This window comes from Microcebus murinus, chromosome 1 (genome assembly GCF_040939455.1).
Source record: "Microcebus murinus isolate Inina chromosome 1, M.murinus_Inina_mat1.0, whole genome shotgun sequence".
NCBI lineage: Eukaryota > Metazoa > Chordata > Mammalia > Primates > Cheirogaleidae > Microcebus > Microcebus murinus.
In genome coordinates this window covers 63769310-63784043 of record NC_134104.1, presented here as the reverse complement: position 1 = coordinate 63784043, position 14734 = coordinate 63769310, and the positions used below count along the sequence as shown (strand labels likewise).

At 42.1% G+C, this 14734-nt stretch overlaps 1 protein-coding gene across 5 annotated transcripts in view; it reads left to right on the top strand.

Annotated features, from left to right (window-relative positions):
• The window catches only part of GOLGB1 (golgin B1), a 74131-nt gene extending 61245 nt beyond the window's left edge, over positions 1–12886 (top strand). For all 5 annotated transcript variants that reach the window (XM_012780527.3, XM_012780526.3, XM_012780525.3 and 2 more), the window contains 7 exons: positions 269–434; positions 639–776; positions 6682–6840; positions 7572–7669; positions 8234–8368; positions 11107–11212; positions 11525–12886. In XM_012780527.3, coding sequence (XP_012635981.2) covers positions 269–434; positions 639–776; positions 6682–6840; positions 7572–7669; positions 8234–8368; positions 11107–11212; positions 11525–11659 — 937 coding nt within the window. In that variant the 3' untranslated portion in view covers positions 11660–12886. The remainder of the gene's footprint in view (positions 1–268; positions 435–638; positions 777–6681; positions 6841–7571; positions 7670–8233; positions 8369–11106; positions 11213–11524) is intronic.
• Positions 12887–14734: the final 1848 nt, after the last annotated feature.

Below are 14734 nucleotides of genomic sequence, written 5' to 3'. Positions count from 1 at the left end.
CTGCCAGCTTTTCTATGAAATCTTTCCAGTCCTGCCAATTGGAATTCTTTTTTTTAGTTCTGCATCTTCACCTTGCTGCACAATTCTGTTTATAGTATAAATTTCACTCTGTTTATGTATTTTCTTTACTATATCTCTAACACCATAACACTCATACTATATCTCTAGCACCATAACACTCATCCCATAACACTGTTTTGAATATGGAACTATTCATCTGTATCTCATAAGTATATTTTTACCTGTGATTATGTCATGTTTTTTCTAGAATGGAGAAGAGTTCTTGGGAAATGCACGAGAGGAGAATGAAGGAACAATACCTTATGGCTCTCTCAGAGAAAGATCAGCAGCTCAGTCATCTGCAGAATCTTATGAGGGAAATGAAGTCTTCTTCCTCTCAGACTCAGCCCCTCAAAGTGCAATACCAAAGGCAGGTGAGTAATTTCAATGATGATTGCTACTCAGAGGTAACCACTACCCAGAAAGTATCAGCTTCCTACAAATTATTAATAAGTGCCCATCTGTCACTTTTGGCAAGCCATTATGACTTCCTGTGGGGTGGACAGGGTTTCTAGAGAGAAAGGATTAAGCATGAACAATCTTAGGAGAAAATTTCATCAATGTTTGTGTCCTGGCAGGCATCCCCAGAGACATCAGCTTCCCTAGATGGGTCACAAAACCTGGTTCATGAGACAGAACTTCTTAGGACCCAGCTCAATGACAGCTTAAAGGAAATTCACCAAAAGGAATTAAGAATTCAGCAACTAAACAGCAAGGTAAGTGTTTCCTGCCACGCTGGAATTTAGCTGCTTTTTTCCATGACTGAAAGCAAGATGGCAAGTAGAAGCTGACTCAGCATAGGCTCCCAGCTGTCTCGTATGGTAGGATGGGGAAGTTTTACCTTTCTCAAAAGCTGGGCTGCTTGTTCCAAAGTACTGGTCACAGGACCGTTTCCTGTACCTTGCCCTTGGAGAGTCCTTGGGAATGATTTGGAGATATCCACACAGTAAGAATAAAGAAGCCAACTACTTGAGGAAGCTTTCTTCCCCCATCTGTGTCACTTATTAGTAATGTTGAGGTTACTCCCCACCCTACCCTCTTAAGAATCACTACCGTCCTGTTGTTCTCTGACTATTTAAAGTATTTTCCAGGACCCCTCTCCTAGTTCTGCCCTCTTCCGAGGAACCCAGCTAGATAAGCTATGACAGAACTAGAAGAGTTATAAGAGATCCAGTCAGAATCTGGTGTTCAGAGATTGGCTTTGAGGAGAGCTGTGAATGCTCTCAAATTGTATGCACAGTGGTGTACGTGTGTGTGTGTGTGTGTGTATTTCTCATCACAAGAACTCATCAGTTCATCAAGGGGTCAATGATCCAAAAATTGCAAACATCATAGGCTATTTTCACAGATGAGGAAAAAGGCCTAGAGGTATTAGTAATTTGCCTGAAGTGTTAGGAGAAGGCCTGGGATAAATGTGATCACGTGTGTGGAAAAGCACAGTGCCTGCTATATGTAAAAGGTATTGACTAAACGTTTAATTCAACATAATTGAGACTGAAGTGATAATTGAGACTGAAGTGATAAAATTACAGACCCTTTGTTGGGAGACTTGTCTGAGAGTTTTCAGAGTGACTCTAGAGCAGTTTCCACCCAGTTCCCCTTCTAGCTAGTCAGCTATTTCCAGAAGTTCTACCCTTCATAGGTCATGGGCCACCTCTTCTTTCCATAAACTAGGTCCCATCTGAGCCCTGTTATATGTACTCTCCAAACACTAAACAGACTTCAAATCACTGTGGGCATTTGTCTCTCTAGGACAGTGTTTTAAATGGAAATTCAGAACTATTAGTAGATAATGAAATAATTTTGATGGGTAGTAACTAAAAAAAAGGTAAATGTTTTATTGAAGTAAAACATACAGAAAAGTACACAAATCATAAGTACAGTATGGTATATTTTCAGAGTGAAGACCACCACTCAGATCAAAAATCAGAACATACCAAAACCCCAGAAGTCCCTTGTATCTTCTTCTGTTGACTACTACCCCCTTAGAACTATATATAAATGGAGCCATATTTTCTTTTGTATTGTTGCATTTATTTTGTGAGATTCATACATATTGCATATAATATGATTATTCCATTCTCATGCTGTATAGTATAGTATTGTATTGTAGGCATATACCATAATTTCTGTATTCTGTTGAAGAACATTTGGGTTTTTTCAGTTTGGGGCTATTATAAATAATGCAACCAGTGTTTTTACAAAGCAAAAGAAACAAGATAAAACATATGTATGTAGTATGTAATAAAGAGTATGTCTTATTTTGACAAACTTTAGGGTTTTGTTTTGTTTTTTGAGACAGAGTCTTTCGCAGTTGCCTGGGCTAGAGTGCAGTGGCGTCATCATAGCTCACCTCAAATTCCTAGGCTCAAGCGGTCTGCCCAAGTAGCTAGGACTACAGGCATGTGCCACTAGGTCCAGCTAATTTTTCTGTTCTTTGTAGAGACAAGCTCTTAGTGTGTTGTTCAGGTTGGTCTCGAACTCCTGTCCTCAAGTGATCCTCCTCCGTTATCCTCCCAAGGAGCTAAGAATACAGGCATGAGCTACCCTGCACCTGGCCTAGTTTTAATTATATATTAATATATTTATAACTGGGTTCTGGGTCACAATCAAAATTTTGTATTTTTAACAGCTTTATTGAGATGTAATTCCATTTAAAGTGTGAGAAACACTGCTTTAGGTCATTGTCATTCTGGATGAGCAACTGTTCTTCCTTTAGAGTGCAACTATAAGAAAGGTACCTCTATCCCTATCCCCATTCATTCATTAAACAAATAACTATTATTTGCCTTCTGTGAGCTCCTGGCCATATGCTAGGTACTGAGGAAACACATGGTCCCCATGAAGCTACTTAAAGCTCGTGAACTTAGTCTCACTCTAAATAGGTCCCAACTAAGTAGAAAAATTGCTTGTTGGGCCCTAGAATGGAACTGTGGTAGATGGGCTGTCAGCATAGATTGTGTTCCTCTCTACACCATTGCCCTAATTCTTTCCTTGGATGCTTTATATATACAGTTGGTCCTCTGTATCCTTGGGTTCCACATTTGTGATTCAACCAACTTAAGATTGAAAATATTCAGAAAAAAAAAAAGAAAAGTAATACAGATTTTTTAAAAATACAATATAACAACTATTTATATAGCATTTACATTGTGTTAGGTATTATAAGTAATCTAGAGGTGATTTAAAGTATACAGGAGGACGTGCGTAGGTTATATGCAAATGCTACACCATTTTGTATCAGGACTTGAGCATCCTCAGATTTTGGTATCCTGTTGAGGGGTGGGGTGGGATTCTAGAACCAATACTGCATGGATAACATGGGATGACTGTATTTCTACCAGCATGGTTAGATGGTTGTATGTAATGTAAGAATGTGCTAGAAACTTAAACAAATGAGAAGAGATAGTGATATAATGTAGTTTAAATTGTTCCCTCCTATTCTGTTTTTATAAGTGAAGATATAATGAAATATAGTAGCCTATGAGCTAGAGGAGAGGTTGGCAAACTTTCCTTTAAGGCACAGAGAGTAAATATTTTAGGATTGTAGACCATAAAGTCTTTGTTACAACTACTCATCTCTGCGATTGTAGCACAAAAGTGGCATAGAAAATATATAAACGAATAGGATGGCTGTGTTCCAGTAAAACCTTATTTTCAGTAAAAGGGCAGCAGGCCCTGGATCATAGTTTGCCATCCCCTAAACTAGAGGGACCTATGTTTATTGTAGAGAGAATAATGCATATATAAAAGGTGGTTTATATGAGGATGGCTTATTGTAATTGGTTATACTTTTCTAGTAAAGAGAGTTTTTGCTTCCAATGAGTTTTACCTATCTGTCCTTTCAATTCTAGATTGCCTAAGGAAAAGGTGTTAGGATTTTTTCAACACTGAGGAATGTTTTGTTTTTGTTTTGGGTATTGTTTAGACTCTTTATTATGGCTTCCTCCTAGGTTAGGAAAGGAACATGTTACTCTTTTCTCAGGACCCAGTAGTTGTCATTGTTCCCAGTTACCTCTGTCTTCAAATTAGTATTGCTTCTCAAAGATTTATATCCTTCCCTTTACTAACTACCTCTAATGCTCCCCACCCCACAAAACCCCATGACTTTCTTAACTTCCCTTGCTGGATTTTTAAATGGGGCACCATTAGGTAGTAGATAGAGCTCTGGACTTGGAATCAAGAATGAAATTTGAGGCTGAGCGTGGTGGCTCACGCCTATAATCCTAGCACTCTGGGAGCCCGAGGCAGGCAGATTGCTCGAGGTCAGGAGTTCGAAACCAGCCTGAGCAAGAGCGAGACCCCGTCTCTACTATAAATAGAAAGAAATTAATTGGTCAACTAATATATATAGAAAAAATTAGCCGGGCATGGTGGCACATACCTGTAGTCCCAGCTACTCGGGAGGCTGAGGCAGCAGGATTGCTTGAGCCCAGGAGTTTGAGGTTGCTGTGAGCTAGGCTGACACCACAGCACTCACTCTAGCCTGGGCAACAAAGTGAGACTCTGTCTCAAAAAAAAAAAAAAAAAAAATGACATTTCATTACTGATCTGACATCTACTAGCAACGTGTCTTAGTCCATTCAGTGTTGTTATAATGGAATGCCTGAGGCTGGGTATTTTATGAAGAAAAGAGGTTTATTTGACTCATAATTCTGCTGGCTGGAAGATTGGACATCTGGTGAAAGCCTCAGGCTGTTTCCACTCAAGGTGGGAGGTGAAAGAGCCTGTGTTTGCAGAGATCGCATAGCAACAGAGGAAGCAAGGGGGAGAGCAGGGTGGTGCCAGATTCTTTTTAACAAAAAGCTCTCCTGGCCGAGCGTGGTGGCTCACGCCTGTAATCCTAGCACTTTGGGAGGCCGAGGTGGGCGGATTGCTCAAGGTCAGGAGTTCGAAACCAGCCTGAGTGAGACCCCGTCTCTACCAAAAATAGAAAGAAATTAATTGACCAACTAAAAATATATATATATACAAAAAATCAGCCGGGCATGGTGGCGCATGCCTGTAGTCCCAGCTACTCGGGAGGCTGAGGCAGGAGGATCGCTTGAGCCCAGGAGATTGAGGTTGCTGTGAGCGAGGCTGACGCCATGGCACTCACTCTAGCCTGGGCAACAAAGTGAGACTCTGTCTCAAAAAAAAAAAAAAAAAAAAAAAAAAAAAAAGCTCTCCTGGGAACTACTAGAGTGAGAACTTACACCTCCCCCTTCCCAGGGGCAGGGAGGGCATTTATCTGTTCATGGGGGATCTGCCCCCATGACCTAAACACCTCCCATTAGGTCCCACTTCCAACATTGGGGAATCAAATCTTAATGAGATTTGGAGGGGACAAATAATCCAAACTGTAGTGCTACATGACCCTGGAGAAGTCACTACTCATTTTTTTTTATTTGTCATTTATAAACAGGGACAAAAATCTTATCTCTACCTCCCTCAAATAAGGTGATATTTGTGAAAGTGCTTTGTAAGGTGAACATTGCTTTTCAGAATAACAAACAGAAAATAACCTTACATCTGAAGAGCAGTGTTCAACTTACAAAGCACTTTCATAAGTATGTGTGGATTCTCTTGTTCTAATTTTCTATATGCATCAAATGCCCTTTCCCAGAGGGTCTCTAGAAAACAATTTCTTTTCTCTAAAACATTGGTTCAACTTTTTTACACAAATACCTTCAAAAAAAATCCTTAAGCAAAGGTTGAACATGCAGCCAGGTACACCAGTTCCCTCTCATACAATACACGGCGTCCTACAATAAGTACTTTGGAGAGATGTCTCTGTGGTTGTTAATGTATCTGGATGGTAATCATAACTAAAACTTAAAACTTGACAGCCTACAAGTAAGGAACTAGAATTACAGTTCCAGAGGACTGAATTCAAATCAATGGGTAGAAGCTATAATAGGTAAAAATTTCATTCAATATAAAAAATAATTGTTTTTTACAGAAAATTGCTAAAAATGGCTTGGGATTGCTTTGTCAGGTAATGAGAATCACTGACCATGTTGAAGGAAAGACTGAATTACTTGTACAGTAGAGGAGAATCCTGCCTTGAGTGACTGAAATGTTTCCTACCTGTGAGAATCTATGCTCCCAATATAGTTTCTTACAGGTGCACAGGCATGTTGGGATTTACTCTGTTTCTCCCTTCTACCACATATTATAATTTCTCCTTCCACTCTCTTGGTAACTTATAACTCTCTGAGGAATCTGCCCAGTAATGTTATTGTATACATTTTTAGGTGACAGCTCTCTCTCTAGCCATATTGAGATCCAGGGCTTACAGTCATTTGTTAGTACCTTACACTTGGACCTACGTAGCTACTGTCTTACTCCTCACATACCTGGGATAGCCTATTCTCTTAGGTTGCTTATGGATTTCTGCTTCATGGATTTTTAGTTAATATACTAGGCACCATAAAACAAAAGTTTCCTGCTACTCCTCCAGAATTATTTTCCTTTCTTGTTCAAAAAAATTATGCGCTTTCCCACTTTGAAGGAACATACAGTACTATCGTGGCTGTTGTTGAAATAAATGTCTTACATAAGAAGATTAGATCTTTAAAACTCAGGACAGTTAGCGTAAGCACTGCTTATAGTGATGGTGCTTATCCTCTCCTCTTTCAGTTCTCTCAGCTACTCGAAGAGAAAAACACCCTTTCCATTCAGCTCTGCGATACTAGTCAGAGTCTTCGTGAGAACCAGCAGCACTACAGTGACCTTTTTAATCACTGTGCAGTCTTGGAGAAGCAGGTTCAAGAGCTGCAGGCAGTGAGTAAGAAGAAGGTGAGAGGCTAGAAAAAGTGTGATGAAAGTGAGTGTGAGTGATAAAGCGTAAAGAGCTATGGAAGAGGCTAATGTAGTTAAGTGGCGGAAAAAGAGAGTGTTAATTGAAATGGAAAAAGGTCTCAGAAGAATTACAGAATCAAGGGATTAGAAGAAAAAAGATCAGTGGGATGATGGGAGAGAAATCAAAGAGTGAGAAACAGTGATGGCAGAGGCTTTTGGAACTCTGAAACTGAGAAGTGCTGATTTTGCTTTAAGTAATAAGAAAACTGTAGGAAGATTTGAACCTGAGAAACAAAATGGCAGCACTGTTAACAGCAGTGAGGAGGAGTGTTGAAGTTGGAGGGGACTGAGAGTCGGTATGGAGATGAATAGGACAGGAAGGAGGAGAAGGAGTTGGGCGGGGACTGAGGAACAAGGAAGGATCACAGTAGCTTCTGGAAAATCCATGAGCATCTACTAGATAGAGGCAGACTTAAACTTTTAAGAGGAGAAATTTAAGAATAAGAAACTGGGAGAAAAATCTAATCAAGGCAAGAGTTTTATAAAGGTGATTAACATTCTGGACCAGAAGTCTTACTTCTAAATCTGGACTTGAGGAGAATTATAAGAGGGGATTTTCCTCTCCAGGATTTCTTATTCTCTCTAATGTTAAATGAATTCTTATTTTGCTCAAGTACACTTTCCTAAGAGCTTTTATCACTGAATTACTAAGCTGATGCTTCTTCCAGGGGCCACTAAATACAGATGTCGCTCCAGGAGCTCCTCAGGAAAAGAATGGAGCTCACAGACAGAGTGATCCTGAGGAACTGAGGGAGCCACAGCAAAGGTAGGCAGTGGGACTGTCCACACTGGAGCATGTACTACGTGGACAGAAATTGGGTAATCAGGAGTTTGAGGCTGCATTAAGCTATGATGACGCCATTGCACTCTAGCCTGGGTGACAGCTTGACCCTGTCTCTTAGTAACTATAAAAGAAAGAAAGAAAGGAAGAAATGGGGGTGGTAATCTAGATTGAACTGAAGTTCATAGAATGGATTTACTATGTCTTCCTATATTGTTGGCATCACAGAAGTGAGGTAGGGATTAAATAATAACAATAGCAATCGTGTGTGAAAAGTTTGTAAAGCAAAAACAGCATTGCTAGCATACGTACATCATGAACGAACGCTCTGGTATTAAAATGGAAGGTAGTCCGTTCCCAAAATCTCTTAAGATATTTTCTATAGTTTCATTTAATCTCTCCACAGCCATGCTTTTAAGATATTCTTTGTGTTCACACAAGCTTCTATAAATTTTTCTGCTTTCTAACCTTAGGAAGACTTAGAATCCCTTGTATTAGCAACTGCATTCTGCATCTAGTGATGCCGATTGTTTTCCTTTTATCCTGAAGCTTTTCTGAAGCCCAGCAGCAGCTGTGCAACACTAAACAGGAAGTGAATGAATTAAGGAAGCTGCTGGAAGAAGAACGAGACCAAAGAGTGGCTGCTGAGAATGCCCTCTCTGTGGCTGAGGAGCAGATCAGGCGGTAAAGACTGAGGGAGAGAGCCTCTGTTCACTTCTCATCCTTTCATGTACATTTCGGGGCCCAGAGTTAGGATCAGGATGCTTTCCCTATCTTAAGAAGAGTGCTGCAGTGAGTTTAGGGTCATCGTGGTCACCCAAGAGAACACTGTACTTGTGGAGTCTTGGAGGGCCAGTACTTTCCAAAACAATGATATCTACCATTGACTGACAGATAGATAAAAGATATCTTATTTCATCTCAACAATAACCATATGAGGTAGGGGTTGGGTTCTTTAGAGGGACAAGTAAATGGCAGCCTTATTCCCTATCTGAATCTGAATCATTTGAAATCTTTTTTTAAAGATGAAAATATATGGAAGATTAAAAGACTACTTTATAAAGCTAATAATAGCTTTTGAATTATTGGCAAATGTACTTCCTAACCTTGAACTTACCTTCCCAGTCACAGGCAGTGTTGGGCCAGGGTAGGCTTTGCTTGCAGAAGAACCTGTTCTTGCCAAACTGGAGCGTTGGAGTAAGCAAGTGAATTGTGCTTCTGTGGGCAGTTTGCTCCAAGTGTGCTTTGGAAGGTTAGAGCTGTACATCCTTAGTTCTTCATTCCCAACTCACCCAAGTCAAGAGACTCACTCTGCATGAGAGGGTAGAGAGAAGCTACAAGTGTTTTGCTGCTGGAAGTCCCTCTACACAGAATGAAACATTAAAAGCAGGCACTTATATCTGGTGAGGAAACGCCACCTATCTATATTGTCTCTTTTTCAGAGATTGGCATTTGTGATATTAATGCCTTCTTGCAAAGTTTAGTTGTCAGAGGTGGCAGCCCCAGTGAGCAGGTTTTATCTGAGATACCTTTCTTTCTCTCCAGCATATGTGTAATTGTTCATTGGGCCTAGGTATGCAGCTTTGAGAGTGGGCTCTGTGGGAACACAGCACAGTCTTGTGTGGTGTATTGCTGTCTCTGCCAAGCATTTCTGGGCCTGTGCACCCATGGCTGTTTCTCTTCCACTTGCTTTGGAATTGTTTAGACCTGTGAAAGTTTGCCCATGAGGAGGTTAATCGCCTTTAGGTGTGATTAACCTGTCCCAAGCCAACTGAAACTGCAGGTAACTCCGAAGCCTGTGGACATTCCACATTAATCCAAGCTTAGCCCCTCCACAATTCTCTCTTTGGCCCTGATGCAGAATGGAAATTGGGGTTGCTGATTAAGTGCTTCCTGCCCACACCAGGTGCTGCCATTTTAGTGTTAGAACTTCACATGTACTCTATAGTGCACATGGAACTCAGTGCCCATGCAGCTTAAAAGCAGCCAGTACTGTTTGCCTCACCAGTACCTACAGTACCTACATCTCTTCCTTCCTCAACCTACAGAATTTGACAGACTGACCTCATAGTAACAAACCTTGCTGTTCCAGAATAAGGCCGCCTCTGAAAAGCTTATCACATGGAGGAACAGATAAGAAGGTGTGCTTTGCAGTTGTCCTGGCTCTTAAGAGGGAAGCAGGCAGGAAGGAACTAGGCCGTGCATGCCCTCTTTCTCTTTCCAGACTCCCAGATCAGTTAAGGTGTTCCTTCTCACCTGGAGAAAAGAGTGTGACCTGTAACAAGAGACCAGGCATATTAGGCGAATGGATATCCCTTCATGAGGAGGAAACATGAGTAGAGGAAAGAGTTCCATCCTCCTGTCCCGATTAAAAAGTGCATCCCTGTAGGTGAATGCTTGGTCATTTGTGCTGTGTTACCTGCAGTTCCTTTGTTTCTGTTTGTCAGAAACTACTGGGCAAAGAATGGCAGCCTCTTCATTAAATGGAGAAATCCAGTATTAAAAAAAAAATAAGCAAATTAGCAAAAAATGAGGGAGAAAGCAATAGAGGCTGCTAGTTCAGTTAAAGTCTAAGAACCCCACAAAATTCTTTCTTGGTTGCTTTTGCCTATTAGCCTTTTATAAATAAAAAAAAAATGTGATGAGTTTTTCCAACTCAAGTGTGGTATACTGGCAAAAAGACCATGAGGCTTAAAGACAAGCCTGGGTATTGAATTTTGGCTCTGCCGCTTACTGGCTGTGCCACATGGGCAAGTCATTTAACTTTAAGGCTTATCAGTTTGAAGATAATAACACCAACCTCAAAACCTGAGGGTTAAATGTATGTAAAGCACCTAACCCAGCCCCTGATACATAGCAGGCAGTCAATTCCTGGTAGTTATTATCACTTGTTACTACTGCTAAAAGAAACCTATCTGAGCCGGGCGCGGTGGCTCACGCCTGTAATCCTAGCTCTCTGGGAGGCTGAGGCGGGTGGATTGCTCGAGGTCAGGAGTTCGAAACCAGCCTGAGCAAGAGTGAGACCCCGTCTCTACTATAAATAGAAAGAAATTAATTGGCCAACTAATATATATAGAAAAAATTAGCCGGGCATGGTGGCACATGCCTGTAGTCCCAGCTACTTGGGAGGCTGAGGCAGAAGGATTGTTTGAGCCCAGGAGTTTGAGGTTGCTGTGAGCTAGGCTGACGCCACGGCACTCACTCTAGCCTAGGCAACAAAGCGAGACACTGTCTCAAAAAAAAAAAAAAAAAAAAAAGAAACCTATCTGCCAGTCTACTCCTTGCATGGGGACAGAGACTGTGGGAACAACCTTTGCTGCAAGTTCCCTGTGCCACATCCTGTGGCAGGGTGACTGGGAAGAGTTCACCTGATCAGCTGCCGTGCTGTGAACCAATGCTGCCTCTTTTTTTTCCCAACACAGGTTGGAGCATGGTGAATGGGACTCTGGCCGGACTCCTATCCTCGGCTCCTGTGGCACTCAGGAGCAGGCACTGTTAATAGATCTTACAAGCAACAGTTGTCGAAGGGTAAGGAGGGAAGAAGGACAGAGAGGGTGCTCTACTGACAGACAGGGCTGGCTATGTTGGGGGCGAGGAGTCGAGGAGAAGGAACGTGGAAGTCCAGCTTCTGAGCCGCTGATGGGTCCAACACCGGAAGGGTGTGGAAGATTGGGGGAACCTGGTGGAATTTGCCAAGTTGTTACCCCTGAAAGACTTTCCTCTTAGGGTATTTCTTTTTGGCAGTGGTGGGATCTTTGCTTAAATGCAAGATAACTGGGGAGAAAAAGGGACATATCCCGGTAGGGTGCAAACTCTCTGACTATCAGATTTTTCTTTCAGACCCGGAGTGGTGCTGGATGGAAGCGAGTCCTGCGTTCGCTCTGTCATTCCCGGACCCGAGTGCCACTGCTGGCAGCCATCTACTTTCTGATGGTTCACGTCCTACTTATTCTATGTTTCACGGGCCATCTATAAACTTCGTTGTTACTCTTTGGACCACTCCCCTCAGAACGTGGAATTCCCTCACCTCTAATGCCAGAACTGTCAATTCCAGCAAACAGTCTTCCCACTTACAGGTCAACTCTCCAACTCTCCTTGGAAAGTGCCTGTCAAAGCAGAGGTGGATATGAGGTCAGGTTGGAGCTACAGGGACTGGTGGCCAGTCTGCTTTCTTCTACTGGCCTGGGCCGGAACACTTCTGCTTAATCCAGGAAGCCTCACAGTTGATGTGTTGGGCCCAATATTTGCTCAGATTACAGGGCTCTGATCTTTTGTAGTCTTGTAAAAGATACTGAAGAGTATCTTTCAGCCAAACCAAGAGGATGGTTTAAAGAAACCTAATAATCTATAGTCGGCATCATTTTGATCGATAAATTTCTTTGCCTTGTTTGCCTGTATTTTCTCCTGCTTCCAGGGGAATGAACACATCTCCTCATAGGACATTTGGTTAGGTCTTTTGCAGAATAGAGTGGGAGCTGAAAACTCCCCAGGGGTCTTAGCTATTGGATCAGAGGAGAGAACAGCATCTTCTTTCCTGGCTGTTCAGATGTAATTGGAGTGAAGATTTGTGAGCCTGGACTGTAAGGATAAGATCCCATTGCCTTTGCCCTTGATCACATGTCTACTAAGATGGCCCGCATCTTTCACTGAAAGGCAGGAAGAACTGGCTGCAGACAGCAGGGTTCATATTAGTGTCATTCCTGTGTTATCTGGATATGCCTGGAAGGTGGCCCTGAGACAATGCCCTGCAGCCAGCCTGAGCCAGTCCCAGGTGAGGCATTAACTCCCAGCCAGAAGTCTGACTGGTCTGATGACCGTGCTGCAACTCTCAGCCTCTTGAAGTACTAAGCTACTTTGGTGATAATTATTTCACTTTCTCAGCCCCGTAGTCTCTGCCCCCTGTGGTAATGGAAGGAGAATATAGAGAAGACACAATATTTAAATCTAGACTTGAAAAGGACATCCAGGATTGAATTCCGTTTGTGCCTATTTCCTGCCTCCCCTCCTCCACCCTTACCAGTTGGTTATTTTCTTACTACGTACACAATGTGTTCCGTGCCTGTTCTCACCACCCAAAGAGAGAAGACTGGTGGGCTGACTGATCTGCTCTAAATCTTTGTTTTGTGGTGATTAAATCTTGGTAACAGCATCCCAGGAACTTTCCTGAATAACTGTAAAATAATAAAATTATTTTCCAAATGAGTTGTGATCAGTGTGTGAATGTTTGTGTGCACAGGTGCTTACGTACCTGTGTTTGCATGCTGTGGGGAGGAGGGAGGTAGCGGAAGTGGGGATGGGGTAGCCAGGAATGCGTACAGGGGTAGAAACTGCCCCTGAAACTCTTCAGGCTTCCTTCTCTCTGGTTAACATCAGTAACAGCTATGTGAATCTTTCTAGCCTAGCCACTAGACCCCAGGGTGATGAGTGTAGTGAGGAAATTCTACCCTAATACTGAGCCAAGCAAGCTGGGCTTCAGGATATTAAATTCATGCAGGTTCATGCATGGTCCTGGGTAAGCTCGTCTGGATATCAAAAACATTAGGCCCCTAGGGATCCTTCTAAGTGGGATGAGAGAAGGGAAGTTTAATAGCATATAGCAGGTTAGATAAACATATTTTTATATTAAGTTGCTGCTTGAGAAAAGCAAGCTTATTTTTTCAAGGTACAAGAAGTGGCTTAATTGAACCAAGTGTATCTGGCTTCAAAGGCCATTCTATTTCTGTGTGCTACACTTCACTACCTCATCTGGAATGAACTTGGGACATTTGCTAGGGAGAGGTGGGGTTTCTTGGTGTCATCTCTGATTACATTCTATCGTTTCTCTAGAGAACTATGTGATGGTGTGTCACAATATCTGGTCTAATATCTATTTTGACACTGCATTCGGATTCCAAATGATCTAAGACTTTATTTCCCTTCTACAAACTTACACTTCCTTAAAATAACTGGTGCCACCGTGGTAAATATTTAATAGGTCGGGGAGTAGGATTGATAAATAAAACTCCCCCCAGGCATAGAATCCTTAGATTTGGAAATAGCCTTAAAGGCTTCCTCTTCCTAAATACAGAAATGCCCTCCTCTGTATCATGGACCAGTGTCACATAGTCCAACTTGAACCCTTTGGGGAGCTCGCCGCTGTGAGCAAACCAGATCAGAACTCCACAGGCAATCAAGATTAGGAGAGGCTGGGTCAGATCCAATAACAAAACACTCCTAAATTCTCAGTAACTAAAACAACAGGATATCTTTTTAGTCCAAGACTCCAAGTCCCTCACATGATGGATGAGACTCTTCTCATGTTGTCATTCATCCAGGGACCCAGGCCACCAGAGGAACCACTCTGGAGAATTGTAGGTTGCCTTGGTGGGCAGTGAGGGAAAGAGCATGGTAAAGCTTGCAGTAGTGTGAAAGTCTCCTCCAGAAAGTGATGTCTGTCACTGGTCCTGACAAGTCATCTGAGCAAGTCTGACTTCAGGACGGAAGGGAGGAGTAGCAAATCTTGATGAAAAGTGCAGGATATCACGAAGACCATCAGCTGTTTACCACCTGGTTCTTTCAGAATTCTTCCTCCTATCTGGAAGCAAATCTTCCTAGTTGTTAGCTCAGACTCCACGCTGCCCCCTGGCAAGCTATGAACCTTTTCCTCTCCTATCTTGCCTTTTCCCTTTTGAGTTTTTCCCTTCCAACATTCAACTGGTTGATGTTTATTTGAACATCTAGTATATGCAAACCCACTTTTAAATGCTGTGGAGAAGTGAGTTTCCTTTTTTAAATCGTGTTTCCTATTAAACCTTTCTTGGTTACTACAGCCCATATCAAATGCTCTGAATTCCTTTACTATCACCAATGCAACTGCCCACCTATTTAGGACACAAATGCTATTCTACAGCATTCTTTAATGTGTTTTCTGGTTGAAAGTTAGTTTCTCTGACTAGATTACAAACTCAGGATAAAGGCAGCATTTTCTATGACTGCTTCATGACCCTCACCCTCAAAACCTTGCAAAAGACTAGCCATGGGAACATTTAATCCTTTTTTAGTTTAAGTGCC